General features: G+C 47.7%; 1 protein-coding gene across 2 annotated transcripts; it reads right to left on the reverse strand.

Annotated features, from left to right (window-relative positions):
- Positions 1 to 5,572: 5,572 nt before the first annotated feature.
- Positions 5,573 to 24,370, reverse strand: igsf8 (immunoglobulin superfamily, member 8). 2 transcript variants are annotated; one of them, XM_035389591.1, is made up of 7 exons: positions 23,872 to 24,370; positions 18,154 to 18,534; positions 16,940 to 17,404; positions 13,397 to 13,810; positions 9,329 to 9,757; positions 7,249 to 7,686; positions 5,573 to 6,476 (listed from the first exon to the last, which is right to left on the reverse strand). In XM_035389591.1, the coding sequence occupies exons 1-7, from the start codon at positions 23,951 to 23,953 to the stop codon at positions 6,349 to 6,351; spliced, it is 2,337 nt and encodes a 778-aa protein (XP_035245482.1). In that variant the 5' UTR covers positions 23,954 to 24,370; the 3' UTR covers positions 5,573 to 6,348. The 2 variants fall into 2 exon arrangements, with proteins under 2 accessions (XP_035245482.1, XP_035245483.1); XM_035389592.1 differs by lacking the exon at positions 9,329 to 9,757 and having other exon boundaries at positions 23,872 to 24,369.
- Positions 24,371 to 25,445: the final 1,075 nt, after the last annotated feature.

Consider the following 25,445-nt stretch of genomic DNA (forward strand, 5'->3'; position numbering starts at 1 on the left):
ATAGAATTTGATTTTACACGACCAAATATGGTATAAAAAGGTTAGAAAGGACTGAAGGCGTCACTACGGTTCTTCTGCATGCGCACTGAAATGCAGCTTCCCTTTACTGTCATTCCAGGATACAGACCACAAAGAGCAAAATGCACAATGCCCTCTCACAGAGCTCGTATGAGTCCTTTGGGGACTCGTGTATAAACAAGCTCACTCTTTCCCTCAGCACTTTTCCAGGTTATTACTACACCCCACCGCCCCCCCGCCCCCCCGTGTAAATGAAGCATCACTGCGGTGCTGATGTGCTCTTACTTGCTGATTCAGATTTTGAGTTTATTTGGTATCTGGTGTCTCCTGCTCTCTTCCTCTCTCATTTATCTGACGGATGTGAAAATGCAGGCTGTGTTCACTAAAATATTCAGCTCTGGTAGAGCACATTTTATATCTAGAACTCACACGAATGCTGTTAAACTAACACTGAGCTTTTTTCCGTGCACTAAGTGCGATAGTTGCCTTGACGGTGTGATCGATACGGGACAGCATTAGCACCCAAAGCTCTCTGTGAGCCATGAGTCCAGCGGTGGGTAACCAGGCCAGATCGATGCCCCCGTATGGGGTCAGCCGCCGACCTCTGTGGGGCTGTGGGAGATGAGGCTCTCCTGTGGAGCAAGGCGAGGGTCGGGTTCTACGAACCCCGTGCTGGTTTAGCTCTTAGCTCCCAGCGTTCATCTTAACTACACAGTAGTAGAATCCCTACTGCCCTCAATAATGTCCTGATCGTATCGCTAAATGTTGCTTCATCTGTGAAACTAGCACTTCTCTATGTTTTCTTTCTTGGGTTTAGTGTACAGTTCTTTATTTTAAATCGCAGTTCCTCTTGTTCCTTCAAGTGGTGTCACCACATACTCCGCAGACTGACCAAGTCATCTCCTGCCTTCTTGTCTGTCTGCTGTTGGTTGGCAACAGGAACCAGGACGGAAATGATAGAACTGTAAAAGTATGATTCTAGAAAACATTGAGAAACACGAGTTTTGCAGTAACATTCAGTGACACAATAAGAATATTACTGAGGGTAGGAAGGAATCCACTGTGTAGTTAAAATAAATGACGAGGCTAAGAGGTAAAGCAGCATCAGGAGCAGTTCTGTTCCAGTGTGTGGATGGGTCACATGGTCTGGCATCTGTTAAGGCTCTGCTCCAGTGTGTAGATGGGTCACATGGTCTGGCATCTGTTAAGGCTCTGCTCCAGTGTGTGGATGGGTCACATGGTCTGGTATCTGTTAAGGCACTGTTCTAGTGTGTGGATGGGCCCCATGGTCTGGTATTTGTTAAGGCTCTGTTCCAGTGTGTGGATGGGCCCCATGGTCTGGTATCTGTTAAGGCACTGTTCCAGAGTGTGGATGGGCCCCATGGTCTGGTATCTGTTAAGGCACTGTTCCAGTGTGTGGATGGGCCCCATGGTCTGGTATCTGTTAAGGCACTGTTCCAGTGTGTGGATGGGCCCCATGGTCTGGTATCTGTTAAGGCACTGTTCCAGAGTGTGGATGGGCCCCATGGTCTGGTATCTGTTAAGGCTCTGTTCCAGTGTGTGGATGGGCCCCATGGTCTGTTCCAGTGTGTAGATGGGCCCCACAGTGTGGTATGAAATTCAGACTGTACCAGTGTCGACTGTGGTACCCAGGGAGGCATGGATTTCAGCTAGCAGGACTTCCCTGTCTTATCACAATCCACCAGCCAACGGCAACAAACACTTGAGTTTCTGAGAAAGGCCTTATGGGGATTGTAGTCTTAATTATCTGCAGAAGGGAAACCAGATCTTATGGGTATGGAGGAAGAAGGAAGCTTACAGGCCAGACCTGGGTCAAATAATTTATGCAAAACAGGAACCTTTCTGGCAATTTAAATAATAAATACTTCCACACAATTGCACGCTTTGTTTAGAAAAATATTTCATTTACTTTACCCCCCCCCCCTCCCCCATCTGGCCATCTGGGAGGGAGTGACTGATCAGTCTTTCTGTCTCTCTTCTGTTTTCTGTTCATCTGGCACACTCACCAATGCCAAATGGAAGTAGTGCTGTTTATTTAACGTTACCCTACCCCGGAAATCAGGAAGCAGTACTTCTGACACTTCCTAGAGAACCAATGGCAGAGAAAATAAACATCTGCACGTTGCTCTCTTTCTGGAGCCGTGGCAAATGTCCTGGGACTGAGGTCAGGCATCTTTGCCTAAACGAAAGCAGACTGTGGAGTGGATAGTCTTGGTTTTGGAGTTCTGTACCTTGTCCCGATTCCACAGCTTCAGCAGCAATGAGTGCTGATCTATCCTCCTAAGTCCCAGAAATACAAGCCTCTGGTCTACATTTCAAGAGCCACGTATTCCACTGAAACCTGAACTACAAGGGACATTCAGTAAAAATGAAATAAATTATATTTTCACTACATGTTTATGTCATCCAGGACATTTGCATTACAACAAAAAATTAAAATATTTAATTTTTTTTTACTGGGTCTTGGGAGGGTGTAAGATTGGGTATTCCAAACTGGAGAGAAAAATGAAGGAAAAAGCATATTTTTTTTAAAAAGGAAAAGAGGAAAATTTAACACAGCAGAACATACACTCAGCAACACAGGAGTACAGAACGATACAGAAACGCTTGTGGATGACGCTTTAAAAACAATCCCAGAAAATTCCTCTAAAACAGGCTTTGGAGCCAAATCGCAAAAATATATTTCATAACGGATTCACAAACATATCATCACATCATCATCACACAGTACTGCAGTTAACATTCAGGAAACAGATTAGTCAGGAATATTTTATTGGCTCACTCATTACTCTACATTCCCACAAAAAAAAAAACATAACACAAAATTAACAGCAAACGTTTTTTTTTAAATGCACGTTGAGAAGAGGACTGCACCGTGTCCACACGCAACACAGCAGGAAGAGACGGGGCCTGGCCGTGTGTGAAAGTACGGAGGGATTTAAAAGAGAGAGAGAAGGGGAGGGATTGCCTCAGCGTTCTCCAGCGGGCAGGAGAGATGGCCGATGGGGGAGGGCAGAGAGAAGCGCTGAGCGGCGGTGGCGGGGGCGGGGGCGGGGGCGGTGCCGGTGGATTAGGGCCCGGCGAATCCGCACCCCAGTGACTCTCCCACAGACCCGCCGCTCTGCTCCGTAATCGCACGGATCGCTGAGGCCAGGGCGGATAAATCAGCTTTCGCCGCTTCATCTCCGTAAACAAGCGCCTGTGAAAGCGCTGCGGCATTTTTCATTTCCCACACGCCCGCCTGACTGCCTCTTCCTCGGGGACGGGATATGCAGAGTCCTGTCTGCAGGAGGCGGGGGGGGGGGGGGTACACAGGAAGAGAACGGTGCTTCACAGGAAGCGACTGGGGGTGCACAGGAAGTGAGCGGCACTTCACAGGAAGCGACTGGGGGTGCACAGGAAGTGGGCGGGGCGGCACAGGAAGCGATTGGGGGTGAACAGGAAGTGGGCGGGGCAGCACAGGAAGCAATTGGGGGTGGCACAGGAAGTGGGCGGGGCGGCACAGGAAGTGAACAGGCACGCATAGGGAGCGGGTGGGGTGGCACAGGAAGTGAGAAGGAGCGCATAGGGAGCGGGTGGGCACCAGGTGTGTCCCGGCTGTCGAGCAGACGGAGCTGTCAGTCAAAGCGGCCGACGCCATGAGGCGTGATGAGCCACTGTTTACGGGCCACGCCCCCCGTGACACGTCCCGGTGAGTCACCTGGAGCCACGAGCGTGGGAACATTTCAGGAGGAAAAAAAACAAACAAAAAAAACACACAAGGCAATACCAATACTGAAGACAAAGCTGAGAGAAAAAGTGGTGTTTGGAAGTGAGTGTTCATCCTCCTCTCGTTAACAGCAACAAAATAACCAACACATCAATAAAAAAAAAAAAGCTGAAAATTCCATTCTAAATACAGCAACAATAATGGATTGTGTTCACATAGTGCCTTCGGTCTCCTGACCTCAGTTTTAAGAGGAGACTCATCTCACACACTGACCTAACGTGCAGAGGCCATCTGAGGTGATGTCCGGCGGCCATTTTGTGCCAGAGTGCGCCACCGCACATCGGCCAAGCTGGAGGCGGAGGAAACTGCGTTTTCCAGACTGATTAAAACAAGCTGAACGCACCAGGAGCGAGTGAAGCGGCTCTCTGTAGACCTCCATCACGAGTTCCGACTGCAAGTGCAGAGACAGACCCCCAACACCCCAGGAGCGAGCGCTTTCTGCTGCTAAGTGCACGTATGCTTACTTTATCTCTCCATATAAATATTTACTCTGCATATATACACACACCAAACGCGCATCCATCAAGCGGTACACCTTTGAATGTCTGGCAGGCATTCCCCTCAGCCCAAGGACATGTAGCTGTGCCGACTGCCTTGTAAAGTAGAGGAATGACTCTGTGTGGTTAAATGAAGAATGACTCTGTAGTTAAAAGAAGAATGACTGTGCATGGTTAAATAAGAATGACTGTGTGTGGTTAAAAGATGTGTCTCACAGGGTTTCTCTGCCACAGCCAGCACTGGAAGGCTCGAGTTTGGGGTGTGACTGAGGGGGGGGGGGGGGCAGTGAGGACAGACCTGAGCCCTGTACCCCTGCCACACGGTCATGCGCATTTATAACAGATTTAAAGAGGAACAACTGAGTAACTGCAAATATGAATAACTACAGAAGAAGATGTGTGGCATGTATGGCTGCTCAGAAACAATGGGCCTTTCTCTACAGCCGCCTGTCTGATAAAGCATTCTGACCATGAGCCAGAGATAAGAGGTGAGTATCAATGCCTCTCACGTGCGCACACGTGAGGCCAGGAAGTCTATTTGCCCCCAAGGACTGCACAGAGAAGGATATGCAGAGTCCTGTCTGCAGGAGGCGGGGGGGGGGGAGGGGTACACAGGAGGTGAGCGGTGCTTCATAGGAAGCAAATTGGGGGGGGCACAGGAAGTGGGCGGGGGGCACAGGATTGACTGCACATGCCCACGTACAGGTGCCTGTGAACGCCTCAGCCAATCACACACCAGCTGGTACACATAACCAATCACAAGCAAACAAAGCATGTGGCAATCCAGGGCCATGTTGGGGAGCTTGTGGTGACAGGTTTATTGCTGACGTAGTACTCTAAATCCCACGCATATGCATGCGGGTTATCCACCAAACAGACAGCACCATCATGTTGGATTTATAGTCAGAGAAGCTAAAGTTAAGTGAGACCCAATTTCATCAACTTCCTTTGCAATCTTTGTAGGCTCCCTTGACCTACTTCCTGTTTAATTATTTACAGCGATGCTTCTCAGTTCTGGTCCCCCAGGACTATGATGTAATCTGGTTTTAGTTCCTACTGGAACTAAATTAAGTCCTTCTGGTTTTCCCTCTTTTTCCGTCAGTTCCGACTCTTACTGTAATTACTCAGGGTTAATTGAACTGACGATTGGTCGCTGACTTAAATTTGACTAAAAATGAATCTGCAAGTCGTTTGGGCAAGAAATCTGCCGTTGAAGGTGTGTGCTTGTCGCTTCTAAAAGCATACGAAAAGAAAATTAACCCTCAAATTATTTTTGTTCATTTTTTCAGATAAGCAACACAGTTTATGTTCAAGTTAACAGACTTCAAGTAACCAGACGTGCTTAACATGGGGCTGAATGGTTTTAAACAATTATCATGGCGCCCCTGTCTGGGATTCAGATGCATGCAGTGAAGCTGCCTGCGGTCACGTTTCAAGGACTTTTACACAAAATATATTCCATCACAATATACAGTATATTTCATCACATTCTAATTTCTACCCTTCCAGGGTAGAAATGCAGGCAGTCTTAACCCTCCCCACTAAAACCAGTTCTGTACAAACACGGAGTGGCGACATCACAGCCTATCACAAACAACTTCCCGCGAGCAAACACCGGCTCAGGACGCGTACGGTAAACAAACTCAGAACACCCTCCCAAATTCGCAGGAGGAGCAGACTTTTTAAAAGACAATTTAAAAAAGGAAACACACCTGTGCCTACCTCATAGTAGCGCAAAAAAAAACACACTAGTCTTTCACAGTGAGTTTAACACCACGTCAAATCCAGGTCTGTTTTCAAACTGAAGCCCAAGAAAACTTCATAACCTGAACCCAAAATTAACAATAACATGGGAGGAGTCATTTGGGATTCTAAAAAAATGAAACAAAAACATACAAAACATCTCTTGCATTCTGCAGCTCCCATTTTAGAACAGCCTGTATTTCAAGTAAACCACAGAGTACCATATTTTCCATTTGGAAATTATTATTTTTTTCAGTCTGAATTTGGATGAAGTGCCACGCCCCTCCAGCCGATGTCCTCCTATTTCTGAGAACGCTGCCTGGCCAATCGGTTCATGAAGCAGCAGGTCACCGTGGCGACGATGAACACGCCCACAAAAAGGGCAGAGGACACGCCCACTACCAGCGGGATGAGGATGAGATCCGTTGCTGTGGATAGAGAGTGAGACAGAGAGAGGGAGAGAGGGAGAGAGAGAGGGAGAGAGAGTGAGACAGAGAGAGGGAGAGAGAGTGAGACAGAGAGAGTGAGAGTGAGAGAGAGAGAGAGAGACAGTGAGAGAGGGAGAGGGAGAGAGAGAGAGGGGTTGAGGAAGGAGAGATAGAGAGAGAGAGAGAGGGACAGGGAGAGAGAGAGAGAGAGAGATATGTAAGGTCTGTTGTAAGCACAGCGGATGGAATATTGGCACAAGCCAAAATCAGGCACAGAATTCACAGCCATTGGCTGCTGGCTTCACACGCAGTCAAATGATAAAATGAATCAGGGGCAGGGGGGCAGACAGAGAAACAAACGGACAGATGGACAGACAGACAGAGAAACAGACAGACAGAGAGACAGACAGACAGAGAAACAGACCGACAGAGAGACAGACAGACAGAGAGACAGATGGACAGACAGAGAAACAGACAGACAGAGAGACAAACGGACAGATGGACAGACAAACAGACTCACGCAGACAGACAGAGACAGACGGACAGACAGAGAGACAGACGGATACAGAGATAAATGGACAGATGGACAGACAGACAGACTCAGGCAGACAGGCAGGCAGACAGACAGACATGCAGACAGACAGATGGACAGACAGACAGACTCACGCAGACAGACAGACTGAGGCAGGCAGGCAGACAGGCAGGCAGACAGACAGACAGACAGACGCACGCTCCGGGTCGGGTCGGGGCGGGGCGGGGCGGGGGGACTCACCGCGGGAGTACAGGTAGACGCGCACGCGGTCAGACTCCGCCCTGGCGCCCGTGCTGCGCCAGGCTCCGCCGGGGTCCTGCGCCCACACCTGGGCCAGGCAGCCGTAGAGGCCCTGGTCCTCGGGCTGCGCCGCGTGGACCCTCAGCCTGTAGCACCCCGCCGCCAGCCGCTCCACGCTCACCTCGCTCCCGTTGCCGTAGAAACGGGCCAGGCCGTCGTGCGTCAGCGCGGCCAGGGGCCTCGTGGCTCCGCCCTCCTCCACCTCCAGCGGCTCCGCCCCCTCCGCCCCTCCGGGCACCTCCCTCCTCATCAGCCACTGGACCTCCACCCGGAACGGGCCGCCGGTCGTCACGGAGACGTTGCAGAGCACCGACACTGTGCTCCCGCGCTTGAGCAGGGGACCGGGGGGGATCTCCGCTACCGTGGAAACGCTGACTTCTGCAGAGAGACAGAGAGAGCGAGAGAGAGAGTGAGAAACGGGGAAAAGACAGAGAGAGGAAAGGGGGATACAAAGAGAGAAGGCGACAGAGGGAAGAGAGGAAACAGAGGGAATGGTGACGAGAGGAGTGCGTCTTCTGAACCAAACAAGCACAACAGCTGCAGTACATACCGCTGATGCAACCTGTTATGCAAAAATAGTGCCTCAGAGTGATCACATGCCCACTGCGTGTGCACAGCAGTCCCGCTATAAACCCCCCAGGGCCCAGGTAAGGTTAAATAAACAGCTGAACAGCCACACGTACTGAAGGCACCGCATGCACCTTCAGTAGCCCGAGGACTGATTGATATGGGGATAGATCCTGTGTACCGGTAATGCTCTCTCACACTCCAAACAGCTCCAAATTTCACCTCATCCCCACATGACAACACCACATGACACCACATGGCACTGAATGGTGGGATTCATGTATGATACGCAAAGCAATTCAGCATTTATTACCTCACATTTACAAAGCAGAGCATTATGCAAAATGATGTAGCAGGACCTTTCATCTATTAAGTTAATTTGCGAAAGTGTTTTGACCATCGCAGTTTGGCAAACTTCATCAACAATAATAAAAAGAATAAAACATAATTCAAGAATAAAAGATGGATGGAGGCAAACTGCTCCCCTTCCTCGCGCTTTCATCCCTTCCGTCAACTGGCAATGCCAAATACAGTGGAGCAAGCAAGTTACTATAAAGGAAGTCAGTATAAAAAGGAGTCTAGTCAGATTGTAGCTTGCTGGGGAACTTAATTCCATCAGAACAACCTGCTAGACCCTCACCAGTCTGGCTTCCGATCCAGGCACTCAACAGAGACTGCGCTCCTGGCTGTGGTGGAGGCACTCGCCACTGCAAGAGCCTCACGCCTCTCCTCTGTCCTAATCCTTCTTGACCTGTCTGCAGCCTTCGACACGGTCAACCATAAAATACTCCTCTCCACCTTGGCTGAGATGAGCATTGCTGGGACTGCCCTGTATTGGTTCGCTTCCTATCTTGCAGATAGGTCCTACCAGGTCACCTGGATGGGGTCTGCCGCTGCTTCTCATCCCCTTGTTACTGGAGTCCCACAGGGACCTGTACTGGGTCCTCTGCTGTTCTCCATATTCACCAAATCTCTTGGTTCAGTCATTAATTCACATGGTTTTTCCTATCATTGTTATGCAGACATGCAACTCTTCTTCTCTTTCCCCCCCTCTACCTCACAGGTTAATGATAAAATATCTTCCTGCCTGGCTGACATCTCAACCTGGATGGCCAGCCACCACCAGAAGCTCAACCTCAACAAAACTGAGCTGCTCTTCTTCCCATACAAGACCTCCCTACTACGTGAGCTCTCAGTCATGGTCGATGGCACCACAGTGATTGCCTCTCACTCTGCAAAGAGCCTGGGGGTGGTCCTGGACAACCAGCTGGACCTCAAGGAGCATGGAATTAAGTAAAAGTAAGAAAGTAATGTTTGGAATGGGGGTAGTGTCATATAAAGGAATTTCTCTCAAAATGTGTCACCTAGACATTACTAATCAATTACTCAGTCAAAGGAGTATTCTCCCTGCTCATGTGGGCAGGAATTTCAGCAGTCAGCCGCTCGGTCTTACCTTTGGTCTGGAGGCGGACGCTCACCCCCTCCGATCGACGAGTGACAGTTGGCGGGGTGGCGGGCCCTGGGCTGGGGTTCCCGGCGTAGACGCTGACCACGCACAGGTACACCCCCGCGTCGGTCGGGTAGGCGGAGAACAGCCGGAGGGAGTACCGCCCCTCCCCCACCTTCTCCATGGCGCCGCCCGCTCCCCTGCTGGTATCGTCCCCCCAGGTCACCACCCCGTCCGGGCTCAGACGGGCCACCTCCATCTCTGCCCCTGCCCCACCCTCCCCGGCCCCGCCCCGCCTCATCCACTGCACCAGCAGGGCGGAGCGTGACTCCGCCCTGACTCCGCCCACCTCACACATCATGCTGAGGGGAGACCCTGCTGAGAGAGTGACCTCCCCCCGTGGCGTCATGGCAACTGTCACCTTGTCAGTTGGAACTACAGAGGGAGTGCGGAGTGTGAGAGACAGAGAGAGAGAAAGAGAGAGAGAGAGAGAGAGAAAATGACATCAGCTTTCTATTTCAAATGTAGCGTTTTTGAAACATTGTTTTATACATAAAGAAGAGCAGCAGTCTGCTGAAGGACTAAAACAGAGGATGTGAGGGAGAGAGAGGGAGTCAGGAGCGTCTGTGGACTTCAGTGTGACATCACACACACAGGCACTCACACACACACACACTGGCACTCACACACACACACTGGCAGACACGTGATTCACCATTTGGCCGTTCTCAGCCATAGGAAGCTTCAAAGCGCTCGGCCAGCATAGCCTGGAGATAAGACAGAGCAGGAACTGGGGGGTGGCCGTCTGAGCAGTGAGTGTGTGTGTCTCTGTGTGAGTGTGGATCTGCATGTGTGTGTGTGTGTGTGAGTGTGGATCTGCATGTGTGTGTGTGTGTGTCAGAGGGGGTGTCCATCCCCCTCCCCCCTCCCCCCTCCTCTCTTTCACTAGATAAAATATGCAGTTTTTTTAGTTAGAAGTTAATTTGGGCATCTGATTCCTGCATCGAGGTCTGGTGTTCTACATTTCATCACTGATATTTTGGAATATTCTGCTATCTTTTGGTTTTTGGATTTCAGTCTTGGTACACCCTTAGATTACTTTTGGACAAACAAGCCGTGGTTTGGTGTCTTCTTTCATTCATTTCTAGTGTGACTGCCCATGTCTGTAACCTTCGTTAATTGTTTTAAGTAGTTTAAGTAGCTGAACTTCGTTTTTAGATTAGACGTGAATATGTGTTGTAACTTCAATCTTTAAATCTTCATTTTAATCTGGTTTCAAGTTGCACCTTTTGATAAGGTTTTTGATCCAACAGTTTGCTCTGACTGTCATCAAATTATGCGATTTAATTGATATCTTATGATGATAATAGTCAAATTAAATCAAATAAATATATTTTACATGTTGGATAAGTTCAGGTGTTTTAACTGTTGATGCGCTTGTGTTTGATATTCAGGACATCAAACGATGGTGTGAACGGTTAAAACTGCTGGGTTTGGAAAATTAAACATATTTTACTTAATCCTCACTTCCGTGACAGCACACACGCACAGACAAACACATGCGCACACAAACACACACACTCACACGCGCTAACAAGCACACATCCAAACACACACACACGCACAGACAAACATATGCGCATACAAACACAAACACACTCACACGCGCTAACATACATGCTCACACACGCTAACGCACTTTCTCTCTCTCTAACACACACACACACACACACACACACACCATAGCACTCAAAGTGAGTACAGGACAGATTATCTCCCAAACAGAACTGGACCTGTTTTCCAATCCAATATGAGCTAAAAAGACAAACTGATCCTCAGACAGCCCTCCAAACCTGAGAGCATTAATGAATATTGCCCATGATTTTAACATAACATAACATAATGAGGTGAACAGACCATTCAGCCCGACAATGCTCACCATTTTTTTGACTAAATTAGTGCTCTGATTACCTACCGACTAGATAGTATCTAACCCTGTAGCAAGCCTAGTCTTGAAAGACCCCAGAGTTTTTCTGCCACAACAGAACTCCACCTGAAGAATCTCTTGTAGTTCACTTTGTTGATCACCTTTATGAATTTAAATGCCTCAATCAAATCACCCCTGAGTCTCCTTTCGAAGACATTACGCATCTTAAGTCTTTCCTCATAGCTTTTATCTTTCATACCAGGAAACCATTTGGTTGTCCTTCCTTGAACCTTCTCCAGAGCCTCTATATCTTTCTTGTAGTACAGTCCCCAGAACTGCACACAATACTTCAAGTCTGGTCTCAGAAATGTATTGTATAAACTAAGTATAACTTGCTTTGATTTACACTCAATACTTTAGGCTATTTATCCTAGCATCTTGTTGGCCTTTTTTTTTTTTACTGCTACAGCACAGTTCCTAGAACCTGAAAGACTTTGATCAACCATTACTCCCAAATCTTTTTCATATTGAGTAATCCTGCCTAATGTTTTAATTTCTCACATGCAAAACTTTACATTTGGGTATATAAAATTTCATTTACCAGGTTTCCGCCCACTTCTGAATGGTATTTAAATCTTCTTGGATTACTTTAGTAGATTCCAGACTAATAGCTGGGTCTCCCAGTTTTGTATCATTAGCTAATTTGACCAATGTACTTTCTATATCCCTGTCAAGGTCATTGATATATATGAGAAAGAGCAGTGGTCCCAGCACAGATCCTTGTGGGACTCCACTTCCAGCTGTATCCTGCTCTGATAATCTCGCTCCTGCTACTGCGCTTTGTGTTCTACCCTGTAGCCAGGTCCAAATCCACTCTGAAATACGTCCTCTAATTCCTACTGTCTTCATTTTACACGAGTCCCTCATGGGGTACCTTATTAAATGCCTTTTGGAAATCTAAGTATATAATATCATAAGCCTAGCAATAATCAAAACACATGGTAGCTTCTTCAAAGAATATCAGAAGGTTTGTCAGGCATGACCTTCCCTTGAAAAAACCATGCTGGCTATCCCTTAGGAGTTTGCTATTTTCAAGAAACACCTACAATTTGTCTCTAAAGCTAGATCCCAGTATTTTACATGTGATGCAAGTTAAACTGGCAGACCTGTAGCTTCCTGGATCAGTACGGTCCCCTTTCTTACATATTGGTATTATATTACCTTGCTTCCAGTCCTTAGGTATTTCTCCTGTTTCTAAGGACTGCCTAAAAATGCCTGCGAGTGGTTTAAAGATCATCAGACCAAACTCTTTGAGTACTCTTGGATATATGCCATCAGGGCCTGCTGCCTTACTTGTCATTAGTTTAAGTAATACATCCAGTACTTCTTTATCCTCTATTTAAATATCTGATAAGACATTCTGAGTACTGAATATGCCTTCCAGTCTATTAGTCACCTCTTCTCTAGTAAAACTCTCAACAAACCTGTTTAAGGCATCAGCTATATCTGTTTTTAGAAAGCAATGCTCCTTCATTTCTGATGCACCTGATATCCTCTTTGACTTTCCTTTTCCTACTAGAGTATTGAAAGAAATGTTTAAGATTACTTTTTGCATCTCGGGCAATTTGCCTTTCAGAGAGCCTCCTGGCTTCATGTAGTTCTTTTATTAATCTTAGCACGCATATTACCATATTAAGCCTTGTGTCCTATCCCTCATTTCCCATGTCTTCTGTTTAGCCTCGCGCATCTTGTCTTTGTTCGTACGATCTTTGTCCTCTCTCTGCTCCCTCCCTGCAGAGCAGGCATGCCCGCGCTGACAGCTCCAGCGATCTCCCGGATCAGCTGACTTCTCCCACCTGCTCTCTCAGCATTCTGCCCGCTTCCACCCCTCGCATTTATCACGGTATATATCCTCGGTTCACCCGCAACTCATCGGCAGATCATTGTTTCAGCCTAGCCGGTTGCGTTTCTTCGGCTCCAGCCTCAGCGACATTTCTCCGTTCATCCTGTTTCCTGGTTCCTGTCCTAGCCCGCGGCTAGCTCGCCTACCCGCCCCCTCTTCTTCAGTTAGCCTTGTTCATCTCCATGTCTAATTGTCACCTGTCTTGGTCACCCCAGCTCTTCAGCAGTCTGCCGCTCGGTCTTACCTTTGGTCTGGAGGCGGACGCTCACCCCCTCCGATCTCCGAGTGACAGTTGGCGGGGTGGCGGGCCCCGGGCTGGGGTTCCCGGCGTAGACGCTGACCACGCACAGGTAGACCCCCGCGTCGGTCGGGTAGGCGGAGAACAGCCGGAGGGAGTACCGCCCCTCCCCCACCTTCTCCACGGCGCCGCCCCCTCCCCTGCTGGTGTCGTCCCCCCAGGTCACCACCCCGTCCGGGCTCAGACGGGCCACCTCCATCACTCGCCCTGCCCCCTCCCCGGCCCGCCTCATCCACTGCACCTGCAGGGCGGTGCGGGACCACGCCCCGAGTCCGCCCACCTCACACGTCAGGCTGAGGGGAGACTCTGCCAAGAGAGAGACCTCCCCCCGTGGCGTCGTGGCAACCGTCATCGTGTCAGCTGGAACCAGAGAGAGAGAGAGGGAGAGAGAGAGAGCGGGAGTGAGAGAGAGAATGAGAGAGCGAATGACATTAGCTTTCCTTGCATTAGCATTAATGTTAGTACACAATAAAAGCAATTTGACAGTTTTCTCCTCACTAATCTATGAAATGTACGCAGACAGCCTGAAGTTCCGCTGTGACAAAGAATAAAAGGACAGAAGCCAGAGAAATGAAATGATGACATCAGCTTCCACAGCCAGTCCACTTTCCCTCCTACATACTGTGTGTCTTTTTCAAATGTAGCGTATTTGAACCAGAAACAGAAACAGTTTATCTGGCACAAAATGGAGGCAAAAAGAGCAGCAGTCAGGTTTCAACATCAGTCACGTTATGACATCACACACACACACACACACACTCACACTCTCTCTCACACACACACACACACTCACACACATACACACTCTCACACACACACACGCACACTCACACACATACACACTCTCTCTCTCTCTCTCACACACACACACACACACTCTCTCACACACACACACTCACACACATACACACTCTCACACACACACACACGCACACTCACACACATACACACTCTCTCTCACACACACACACACACACACTACAGCACTCAAAGTAAGTACAGGACAGATTATCTCCCAAATAGAACTGGACCTGTTTTCCAATCCAATATGAGCTAAAACGGCAAACTGATCCTCAAACAGCCCTCCAAACCTGAGACCATTGATGAATATTGCCCAGGATCTTGTCCCACATTTCAGCAGCTAGAAAAAGTGAAGCTCTTTATAAACCATTAAAATGTCTGCCAGTTACAGGCAGCCTTCAGGTAAGCAGGATGTCTCTTTTGCGAGTGAAACCTTGCGAAGAAACAGAAGATACCATAGATATACCATACCATAGATATTTAAAGATATACCAACCATAGATATTCAAAGGTCCAGGTAACTGAATTCAAATTGTGGTTATATTCCCCAGAAGTGACAACTGATTGTCGTCTTAATATTAACATCACTAACATTCATATCTGTAGCACGTCATATGTAAACCATTCCTCATCGCTAGCTAGGTTAGCGCCGGATAGAGCAGTACGCTTACAGATAACACAAAAAAGCAATATAAGCAAGGCTTTCCCATTGTATAGTCAAACCTGGAGATCATTCAATGCGTAATAAAGTTCTGACACAGAGCTACTGTACACTAGCATTAGACTCTAGGTTGTTAGTGAATGCAAAAAGGTATTAAAGGGGAATAGCACTTTATAACACTTCTGCTTCTCATGACTGATATTGTCCTTCTAATGAATGTGTTGCCCTTCATTTTTCAATTAGTTATTTCATTTTAAATGTCTATCGTTAGAAACAAAGACCAATTTTTTTTTTAGCGCCACATAGTAGTACGGTTTCCGGTTTTTTCTTCGATTCCGTTTCGCGGCAAAATCGAGAAGAAGCGAACCAAAACACTCTGTTAACTTAGCATTGAAATCGAACAAACTAACGTCCGCTAGCTTTTGTTTGATGCGATATTGGTGTAATAATGAGGTGCATTGTACCCGGTTGTTATAATGCCCCCGTTAAACTTGACTTGAAAGCACATTTTCATAGTTTTCCACGCGATGCAACTTTGTGCCAGACATGGCTGGATGTAATCAGACACCCCAACATAACAGCCGAAGAACTTCGCAAACGAGGACTAAGGGTATGCAGCGACCACTTCCAAGGTGACCGTCTGAAGCCTAGAGCTGTACCCACCGTTTTCCCATCGTTGGTCGAACCGCTCGAGGTAGGTACTATGCAGGCTGGCTAACGCTATCGCGTCTGTCTGTGATACATAGGATGTCTACCACCAGTTGCCGTTTGTCCTGGGAATAGCCTGTGGTTCCTCAATCTTGGCCCGTTCCTGACACGCTCTTGCACGATCAGCCTGCAAATTAGCCAGCTCTTCTTCTGTGTATTCCGGCTCGAATCGATAGAGCACAACAATCCCATGATCAAAAACAAAATCTCCTTTGTCCTCAAACATTTTCGGTTTCGCTAGCTAGTAGTCATACTACACTATTTCTATGACCAACCTAATGTTATTGTCTGCAGGTACGCCCACATCAGAAGTCGCGCAATGATATGCATCCTCGAGTTCGACACTAAACTGCCTGGGTCTACTTCCTGCATTTGTAAAGGAAAACAACAAAACAGCGTAAAATATTAACATAATGAAATAGCTAATTGAAAAAGGGCGACACATTCATTAGAAGGACAATATCAGTCACAGCCATGAGAAGCAGAAGTGTTATACAGCGCTATTCCCCTTTAAAACAACACACCAGCAAAGCATTCACAGACTTCAGTTTCCTAGCCCTTTAACATCATTAGAGTTTATGCAGTTTAAACTGTGGAGCGTACGCTAAGTCACAGGAGAAACAGCTGCTGCAGACAGCTGTCTGTATTCATAAAGCATACCACACTAGGAGTGCTGATCCGAGATCAGTCTTCGCTGTCCACATCCTAACCGTATTTTAGCCCAGGGGTGAGCGATTCCAGGCCAGGGGGGGGGGGGGGGGTTGGTGTGTTTGTATGGTTTTCGTTTCCACAAATGACCCAGGCTAAATGAGCTCACTGGCTGTATACACCAGCACTGGTTCACTGGTGGATTAGACCAGGAAAACATTTCATATAAGGACGCAAGAACAGTCTTCAGCTGTGATTCATGCGTTTTTGAGGAAATGTAGTTAAAACGTTAGGGCTAATTACATAATTAAGGCCAGAACTTGGCATGAGAACCAGAAACAGACACAGCTCTCATTGCCCACCTCTATTCCAGCCCATATTACGAGCTAAAAGGCCAGACTGATCCCAGATCAGTGTTCATAAAGCTCATCGCAGCAGGACAGCAGATCTAAGATCAGTATCCTCTGCCCGTGTTCTGACCCTATCCATTACGTGCTAAAAGGCCAAACTGATCCCAGATCAGTGTTCATGAAGCTCATCGCAGCAGGACAGCAGATCTAAGATCAGTATCCTCTGCCCGTGTTCTGACCCTATCCATTATGAGCTAAAAGGCCAGACTGATCCCAGGTCAGGAGGCGTATTGATAAAGCATCTGGGAGTGCGTGACTGACCCAAAGGCTGCACGGTCAGGGTTCCCAGGTCCATGGTCCGCAGGGCGATGCGCTCCCAAACTCCTTCCGGGTCCAGGATCCACTGCGCCGCCTCGCAGACGTACGCCCCCGAGTCGCCGGGGGCGACGGCCGCCATCTTCATCAGGTACAGGTCGCGGTCCCCGTCGCCCTGGCCCCGCCTCTTCTCCAGAGCGATCTCGCCGTCGCCGCACCGCCGCGCGTAGTCCCCGCCCCGCCCGGCGACCACCGCCAGGTCCCGCCCGAACGACACCACCTCCGTCAGGTTCTGCCCCGCCCCGCCGGCCCCGCCCGGCCCCGCCCCCCGCACGCCGAACGTGACGGACAGGTGGGTGTGCTGCTTGGACTGGACGGCGGCCGAGCAGGTGAGCTGCAGCTCGGAGCCCTCGATCAGGGACTGGCCAATCAGAGCGCGCGAGTGACTGATCTGCAGGGTGTCGGGGATGACTGCCGGGGGCGGAGGGCAGAGGAGAGAGAGAGGGAGAGAGAGAGCGGGAGAGGGAGAGTGCAGGGAGGGAGGGGGGGGAGAACAGGGAGGGAGAGAGAAGGGGGGGGGGGGAGAGCATAGAGGGGGGACAGCAGAGAGAGGGAGGTGGGAGAGAGAGCAGTGAGGGAGGGAGAGAGAGAGAGAGAGAGAGAGAGAGAGAGAGAGAGGGAGGGGGACAGAGAGGGGGGGAGGACGGGAAATTGTAGGAGGATAAATGAGGAGACAGGAAGAGAAGATATCCGGATATTCAATGCGATACACATCAGAGTTCAAAAGATAAATGCATAGCCGTTTCATTCATAAATAATTCACGGGTAAATTGTGCTAAAGTGCCATCAAACTATCAAAATCTACAGCTAAGAAGATGAACTCAAACACGTTTACAGATGCACTGGCTTCCGTGAGGAAGAGAAGTAAGAGATTACAGCAGGGCTATTCAACTGATGCCCCAGGGGAAAAATACACCAGACCATCAAAACCTGTGCCTGTGTCCAGCTCTACACACTTCCCACCAATCACAGAACACTAGCCAATCCCTGTGAATATTTTAAGAAGAAATCTACTTTGTCTACCTGTACTTTTTACACCTGTTCGACACATCAAGATGAAACTACTCAAGTGCTTGTGCAGAACAGCCAGCCATTTCAAACAGAAGCCTGCCGGTGTGGAAAAGGCCTCCCAGCCACCGGACAGACACGGCGGGGCCTACCTTTGACCACGACGGAGGCGCTGTAGTTGCCTTGGTAACGGGAGTCCGTGCTGGGCGTGTAGCACTCGTAACGGCCCTGGTCTTCGGGGCGGAGCCTCTGCACCACCAGCCTCACCCGGTCGCCCGCGTCCCGCTCCACCCGCACCTCCCCCGAGCGCACGCGCGGCTGGTAGGGGGCGTAGGGGAACCCCCGGTCCCGCGTGGAGACCACGCCAATCTGGCGCCCCCCCGCGTCCTCGCGGTGCAGGAACCACTCAAAGTCCTGCGTTCGCGGGCCCTCGTACCCGGACACCACGCAGGGCAGCGTCAGGGGGAACCCTGCCACGCGGAACAGGGGTCCGGAGGGAAGAGTCACCTCGCGACACACCACACACTGCAGCGCTGGGGAACAACAAAAGGTCAAAGGTCAAGGGTCACGCTCACTCACTATGGCTGCATCCCAAATCACTCACTTGTTCACTCATTCACTATTCCCTATATAGTGGAAAACATGTAGCACACTATATAGGGAGTGAGCAGCAGAACGAACGTTTGCTTTGGGACGCTGTTGTCATCACCCTGCGCCGCTACTATCTTTTGAATATCTGTCGCACAATAACAAAAATTGTGATAAAAAATTGTGATAAAATATCTTTTGAACGTAATCTTTACGTGTATGTATGAATTTCTCGGTTAAATATTCATTAATATTGGCATCGACCAAATGTATACCAATATACTGTTCAAAAATCTTTTATCAGGGACTGAAAATGACGTTTTGCTTGAGTTGCACTGCTGCCGAGATTAGCTAGCTTCTTAGCTAGCAAGCAGCTCTCCAGAGAAAACCCGTTAACGTTACACTTGGCACTCTGACGAAAACTGGTGACTTTTTTGGATCGAATATGCAAATATAATTCATGATTTGACATAACTATGGACAACTTGCATTTGATTTATACAAGTAGCTACCGCTACTTGTTCCAACCGCCATCTTTGTTGAAAAAAACCATAAAGCCCTACCGCAGTGTATTGTGGGATGTTGGGCTTCCGGATAGTGTACATAGCTTGTACCCTACGTTTTGCAGTGCATTGTGGGGCGAAAGTAGTTCATTATATAGTGTGCTACAATTTTGTTTCTGAGATGGGACACACTAAAAAATGGCTAATGCCAAAAGTAGTGCGCTATATAGGGAATAGGGACTGATTTGGGACGCAGCCTCAGTCTTGTGAGAATGAGGCTGGATCAAATCAGAGAGCAACCATAGGTCACAGATTGATTTGAACCAATCATCATGTTTGGCTGTGGAGAGAAAAATCTTTTAGCTGGTTCTAGTGAGTAAGCTCACTGTAGCTCAGACTACTGTGGGATTCAGGACAGCTCTTTCTCTCCATCACCAACTGCATCACTGCTTATCGACATCTGTGCATTTTCAGGACTGTCCAGGAATAAAAGTCAATACACTATACTGATGCACGTTTTACATACAATTTTTAATAAATCCATTCTGAAGATAAAAAAAGATATTTTGCTGTTGCTACATTAACATTTTCTATGATCAAAGATGACTGCTCACAGGCACACTTAAAACTCCACGCATCATAAAACACAATGATTTCAGTTAGTTGACAAGCAAACAATAACCATGCTGACAATCTGTTGAGATAAATCAGCCACTGTTTACTGTAGCTTGTAAACACCTCATCAGAATAAAAGATTGAAATCACTAAAATTGCCGTGATGTTTAAATGTTGAAACGAGGCACCATTAAGTACATGAAATTGTGACGTAAACAACATTCATTAAATAAAAGAGCTATTCACATTGCCTCCGGACACACACTGTAAACATGATGGACTGTTGAGGTGAAGGCATCATAAAACTCATCAAAAGCAGATATCCAGTTTCTAACTGAACGCCTTCACATTTTCCATTTATAGTGAATAAATGTTTAAAACATAAACACTGATAATGTTCCTCTCCACGGTGCCAGCATCCCCTTTTCCAGCAAGGGGCTACAGTCGTTGGAGCCAAAGGGAACTTCAGGACAGCCACCCAGGAAACACCCGTTTCAGGGAAACTCCAGGGCTTTTCCACAGGCCGGCCTCGTCCGAGAAGCCGCAGGTTACGAACGCTAGCTGCCACGGCAACCCGGGGGTCGAGGGCCAGTTCAGTTTCAGTTCCTCCCCGAATACAAAGAGAAATTCATCTCAACGACTGAGCATTCCTGAGCATTCCTGATGACGCGTTGAGGTGGAAGGCGCCGACATCGCTGCGGTTGAGCTGATTCCAGACACGAGCAAACGCTCCTGGCACAGAGGAGCGAAGCGCGGAGGGCTGAGACGGCTCAACCGGTCGGTTCACACGTTCACTCGCAGTTCTGCTAATCGATAACGTCCGCTGGGGCAGACAATGCGACAGAGTGCTGCAGACCTCAAACAACTTGTTAGCTAGCTACTTGGCAATCAGGCCGGCTAATCAGGTTTTTCCTTCTCTGCGTGACTTAAAAGGCAGACTAAAGAAAACGAAGAAAACAGAACATCTGGATGTCGTTTGCAAAGCTAAGCTATATGTGCCGAACACAACTTGCTAGACAGCTAATAAGTTCAGTAGAAAGCTGTGACCACTACAGCTATAGGAAAGGAGATGCACTCACTCTTTCCTATTACATTACCACTCTCCAAAGGGAAAACACAAAACACAACAGCACATGGAAGCTTTAGCAAGCTAGCTATCAAAATCTGTGAACTAATTTTAGGTTAATCCTGGTCATTCAACAGACCTGATGCACCACAAGGCCCGTGTGAAATCTAAACAAACAAACCACTTTGCTCCCAGTTTTCTAAAAGTGAGACAGGAGAACTCGGATTCTTTACCGGGCATCACTCCAAACCTGACCCAGCGTGCTGTCTGACCCAACATGCTGGCTGACCCAGCATACTGGCTGACCCAACATGCTGGCTGACCCAGCGTACTGGCTGACCCAACATGCTGGCTGACCCAGCGTACTGGATGACCCAACATGCTGGCTGACCCAACATACTGGCTGACCCAACATGCTGGCTGACCCAGCGTGCTGGCTGACCCAACATGCTGGCTGACCCAGTGTACTGGCTGACCCAACATGCTGGCTGACCCAGCGTACTGGCTGACCCAGCGTGCTGGCTGACCCAACATGCTGGCTGACCCAGCGTACTGGCTAACGCACTAAGGGCTACGGCAGCTCACTGTGGAAACCCGGCCCGAGGCTGGAGGTCAGAGCTCGGGCAGGAGGCCCGAGAGCCTTAAAGTCCAGAGTCTAAAGTCTCATAAACCAGCTCTGACAGGGAAAGGCTCAGCCAGCCCCATGCCTGAGACCCCCCAGATCTGACAGGGAAAGGCTCAGCCAGCCCCATGCCTAAGACCCCCCAGATCTGACAGGGAAAGGCTCAGCCAGCCCCATGCCTGAGACCCCCCAGATCTGACAGGGAAAGGCTCAGCCAGCCCCATGCCTGAGACCCCCCAGATCTGAGGAACGGTCGGAGATGAGTTCTGACCGGTAAAAAAGGTCCAGACACCTACCTTGGAGGCCTACCAACCACAGGCAAAAGTGTGTGTCAAAATTTTCTATTTAAAAAATGACGTACTGTAGGGGGGTTTCAGGCCAGTTAAGGTGAGAAATCACACCGGTTTTACAGGGTTCTACAGCACCCTTAAAATGCAAACCAACCTGGCCTCAGCCTACATCATATAAACCGGATGAAGCCAAACAGATTTAGCCAACACAGGATGTCCTCACACTACTGCTGCCAAGTGAGAACACTGTGTGTTAGCTGGGTAATGGCCAGTTTAGTTTGGAGCTCCTGAGTCAGGTCTCGGGGAACGCCAGGCGAGACACAAGGAACAGGTCTTAATTCCTTGTGCCCCACCCTTAAACCAAAAACACACCTCAGTATGTACACAGAGTTCCATTCCCAACCAGGAGTAGGACTACTCAGGGTGTGTGCCGTTGAGATGACTCCAAAATCAAGGACACGTAAGAGTTTATGACTACGCCTGGTACCTGAGTGTCAGAGTATTAGCATAACTGCCAACAAGGACCTTCCTCCTCAGGAGCCGTCCGCTCAGCGCTACCCGAAATGGAGAGCGGACGCCTCGCAACCCGTGACGTCACACAGCCAATCAGAGCTCTCAGATCTGCTGAGGCAAAGCTCCTGCGCTGTGGTGCTGGAGCATCCTTGCTCTGCATCAAAATGATGGACCAGTTTTAACACAAAAACCGTGAGAGGCTTCATACCATGCTTTTTATTCATCAGATTAGGATGGCTTATTCTTGTAATTATTATATTTTACCTCTATTTTGTATGTATTTTTATTCCTTTGTGAAGCACATAGCGCTGCTTAATACTAATACGAATAATAATAATACATGGTCCCCTTTTCTCGGCACATGAAACTGAACAGCTTCCTATTCCCAGACCGCCCCCCTAAGTTTCGTGAGAATGGAGGCTGAAAGCGCAAGTTAAGCGGCACACTGAACAGTCATCACGAAAAACCAAGCCGAACCAGAAAAACAAGACGGGCGAGGATGACAGCACACTGTTGTTCGTTGCTGAGAATTTTCCGACTTTCCTGATAGGACCTGACAATCATACTCATGCTAAGGAAATTTTTGGAGCATCTGATCTGTTCTCTGGCCTGATTTGGCCGAACATTCAAATAAACATCACTGAGAAACAATATGTTAGACATACCAAATAATGTGTCATAAATACGTTTCATTTGCATCCCAATTCTTTGGCCATGGACATAGTCTTTGCAGATTCATATACAAACCCACCAGGACAATTTATAAAACCTACATATATTTAAAGAAAAACTGAACAAAAAACTGAACAAAAAACGGTCAATGCCAACTTGTTAAAACAGAAGAACGTACGCTGTATAGTTTTAAAATTGTGCTAAAATAATACACACATCCCAAGCCTCTTTCTCGGGAGACACGAACCTACAAATGTACACGCAGAGAAGGCTTACTGCGCACACAACATACACAGAGCGCAGATAATAACATAGGATGCTAGCTGGCATAACTCTCTAAGCGGATAAAACAATAATTAACACCAGGCCCGATGGGACAGGGCTGCGACAAGCAGCAGAGTATGAACGCGCACAACAGGCAAACGCGGAGTTACAGTGAGCCGATGGGTAACTTCGGAAGTTAAGCAAGTTCACCTTTATGTGAGACTTTTGAATACAAATAAAAAATAAGATAAATAAATAAATAAACAGTGAGCCGGCAAACACTGGTTAGCCTAAATTATAACAAGTAGCCTGCGTAAATGTGATGCCTTTTCAAATCCCACGACAGACAAGAGCTCGGGTTTGTCACAGTCTCAATCAGAGACTAGTGAGTACAAAAAAAGAGACAGACGTCAAAAATGAACGTGATGCAGAGATCCTAAAAGTTGGAATCAGTATTCAAACGAATGAAGTTCGAGTAACAATCAAGATATTTTTGGCTCGCAGAATTTTCCCATCCAGATTAATTTATGAATCAACGTTAAAACAACTCTAGTATAATCGGCAATTAGTCCCGACCCATCTGGTAAACAAGGGAACCGGACAGCACAAAATTAGCTACCAGACCAGACCGTGTTACAAGCGAGGCGGGGCGCACGATTTTTAAATAAATACCATGCAACACATGGATATAACGCTGGAGTAGCTATACACTACATCGGCAGGTATGAAACACTCACCCCACTGTAAGCAGATGAATGTCGTCCACGATGCCATTCCAACAAGGATACGAGAGACAGGCGCAGAATTAGCTAATTCCATAATACACTAATACAGAATCCATTTCCATGCACGCGCGCTGAATTTAGCATGGCACGCCTCGTTAGCCAGCCAGCCAAATACTGATGTTGTCTAGGCGGGGTAGAGATAATAAGGATTTTCCTAAATTATGCAATGTTGCTACTGCCTGGATACCTTGGCTGGGAAAGTGACAGAACGAGGCTGAGATGTAGTTCACCAATGTTAACGTTTACCGCGCGATTTGTTATGAATTTGACGCACGCTGCACAACTCGACCTCTAGGTTTAGGATGTTTCCCGGTCCATGAAAGTGTTTCTAGTCCAAATGTATTTTTATTTAAATCAAAGTATTCTTGTAAATGGATTTCCCTCTCATTTCTGACTCACGACAGTCACACTGTCCATGGCGACTCATTTGCCTATCAAGAGAAAAGACAACCTTCTGGGCGGGGATAACAACACGTCGGGCAATTCTTCTATAGAAAATCAGCTTACTCCACTCTGATTGGTGGACCTGCAGAATGGACGCAGATAGGCAACCACATTCAAGTTCGTTGACTGTGCGCTGAATTAATGAAAAAAAACGTACGTTAATTCAAGCATCGACGGAAAAATCTAGGCCAGTCCCGCCTCTCAACTAGGCTTCATCGCGTCACTGACCGATAAACCCCCGCCTCAATACTCAAACGCTTTTCCACAAGAATAATACATTTGTTCGGCTATGCTCGGTGGAGCTACGCTGTGACCGTTTCTTAAAGGTGATAAATGGTTTTCTGAGAGGACAAGACCACAGCACAAATAAATATGGGAAATGAATTAATACAAACATGAATAAATAACTGCGTTATTATTGTGAACCTTCTTATTATAATTGATTGGGTATTATCAGTTAATTTTCAAAAAATGTAATTTCTATTGTTTTCTTTTTCATAAACCACAGATGTGAGCCTTCTGTTGTAGTAACTTGGAGACGTTCACTGTGGCCATTTCATGTAACGGGATGTGAATTGCATTTCACTCAAGCGTCTTTCCTCCTCTTCAGCTGCCATGTCATAGTGGTAGTCTTAGCCTTGTATTTCTGTCAAAAGGGCAAACTATTGCAGATTTCTGTAAAAAAAAAAAAAAAAAAGTTTGGAGTGGGTAGAAACAGGACGCATTTTTCGACAAAGAAATATGTTTTAATGTAACAGATTCTGAGTTTTATAATGTAAGGACCGACGTACCCTGTCACACTACACCAACCACAGTCAAGGTCTAACATGGAAAAACAATTCTAAGCAGTACAAGAATTACTCAGTAAACAAATATTTAAGTGACTAGGCACCCCAGAAAGTAAGGGATCCGCTCCGATTCCCACCCGTCAGTGCTGACTTTGGCCCAGGACTGGTGCAGCTCTGGCCCGGAGTCGCTTGCTATCTGGGACTTTCCTCATAGCATTATTTTGTATTCATTTCTTCTTGCCTTCAGCATTATGGAGTTACAAATTATTATCAGCATTCTGTTGCAGAATTGTA

Source organism: Anguilla anguilla, chromosome 13 (assembly GCF_013347855.1).
Source record: "Anguilla anguilla isolate fAngAng1 chromosome 13, fAngAng1.pri, whole genome shotgun sequence".
Lineage (NCBI taxonomy): Eukaryota > Metazoa > Chordata > Actinopteri > Anguilliformes > Anguillidae > Anguilla > Anguilla anguilla.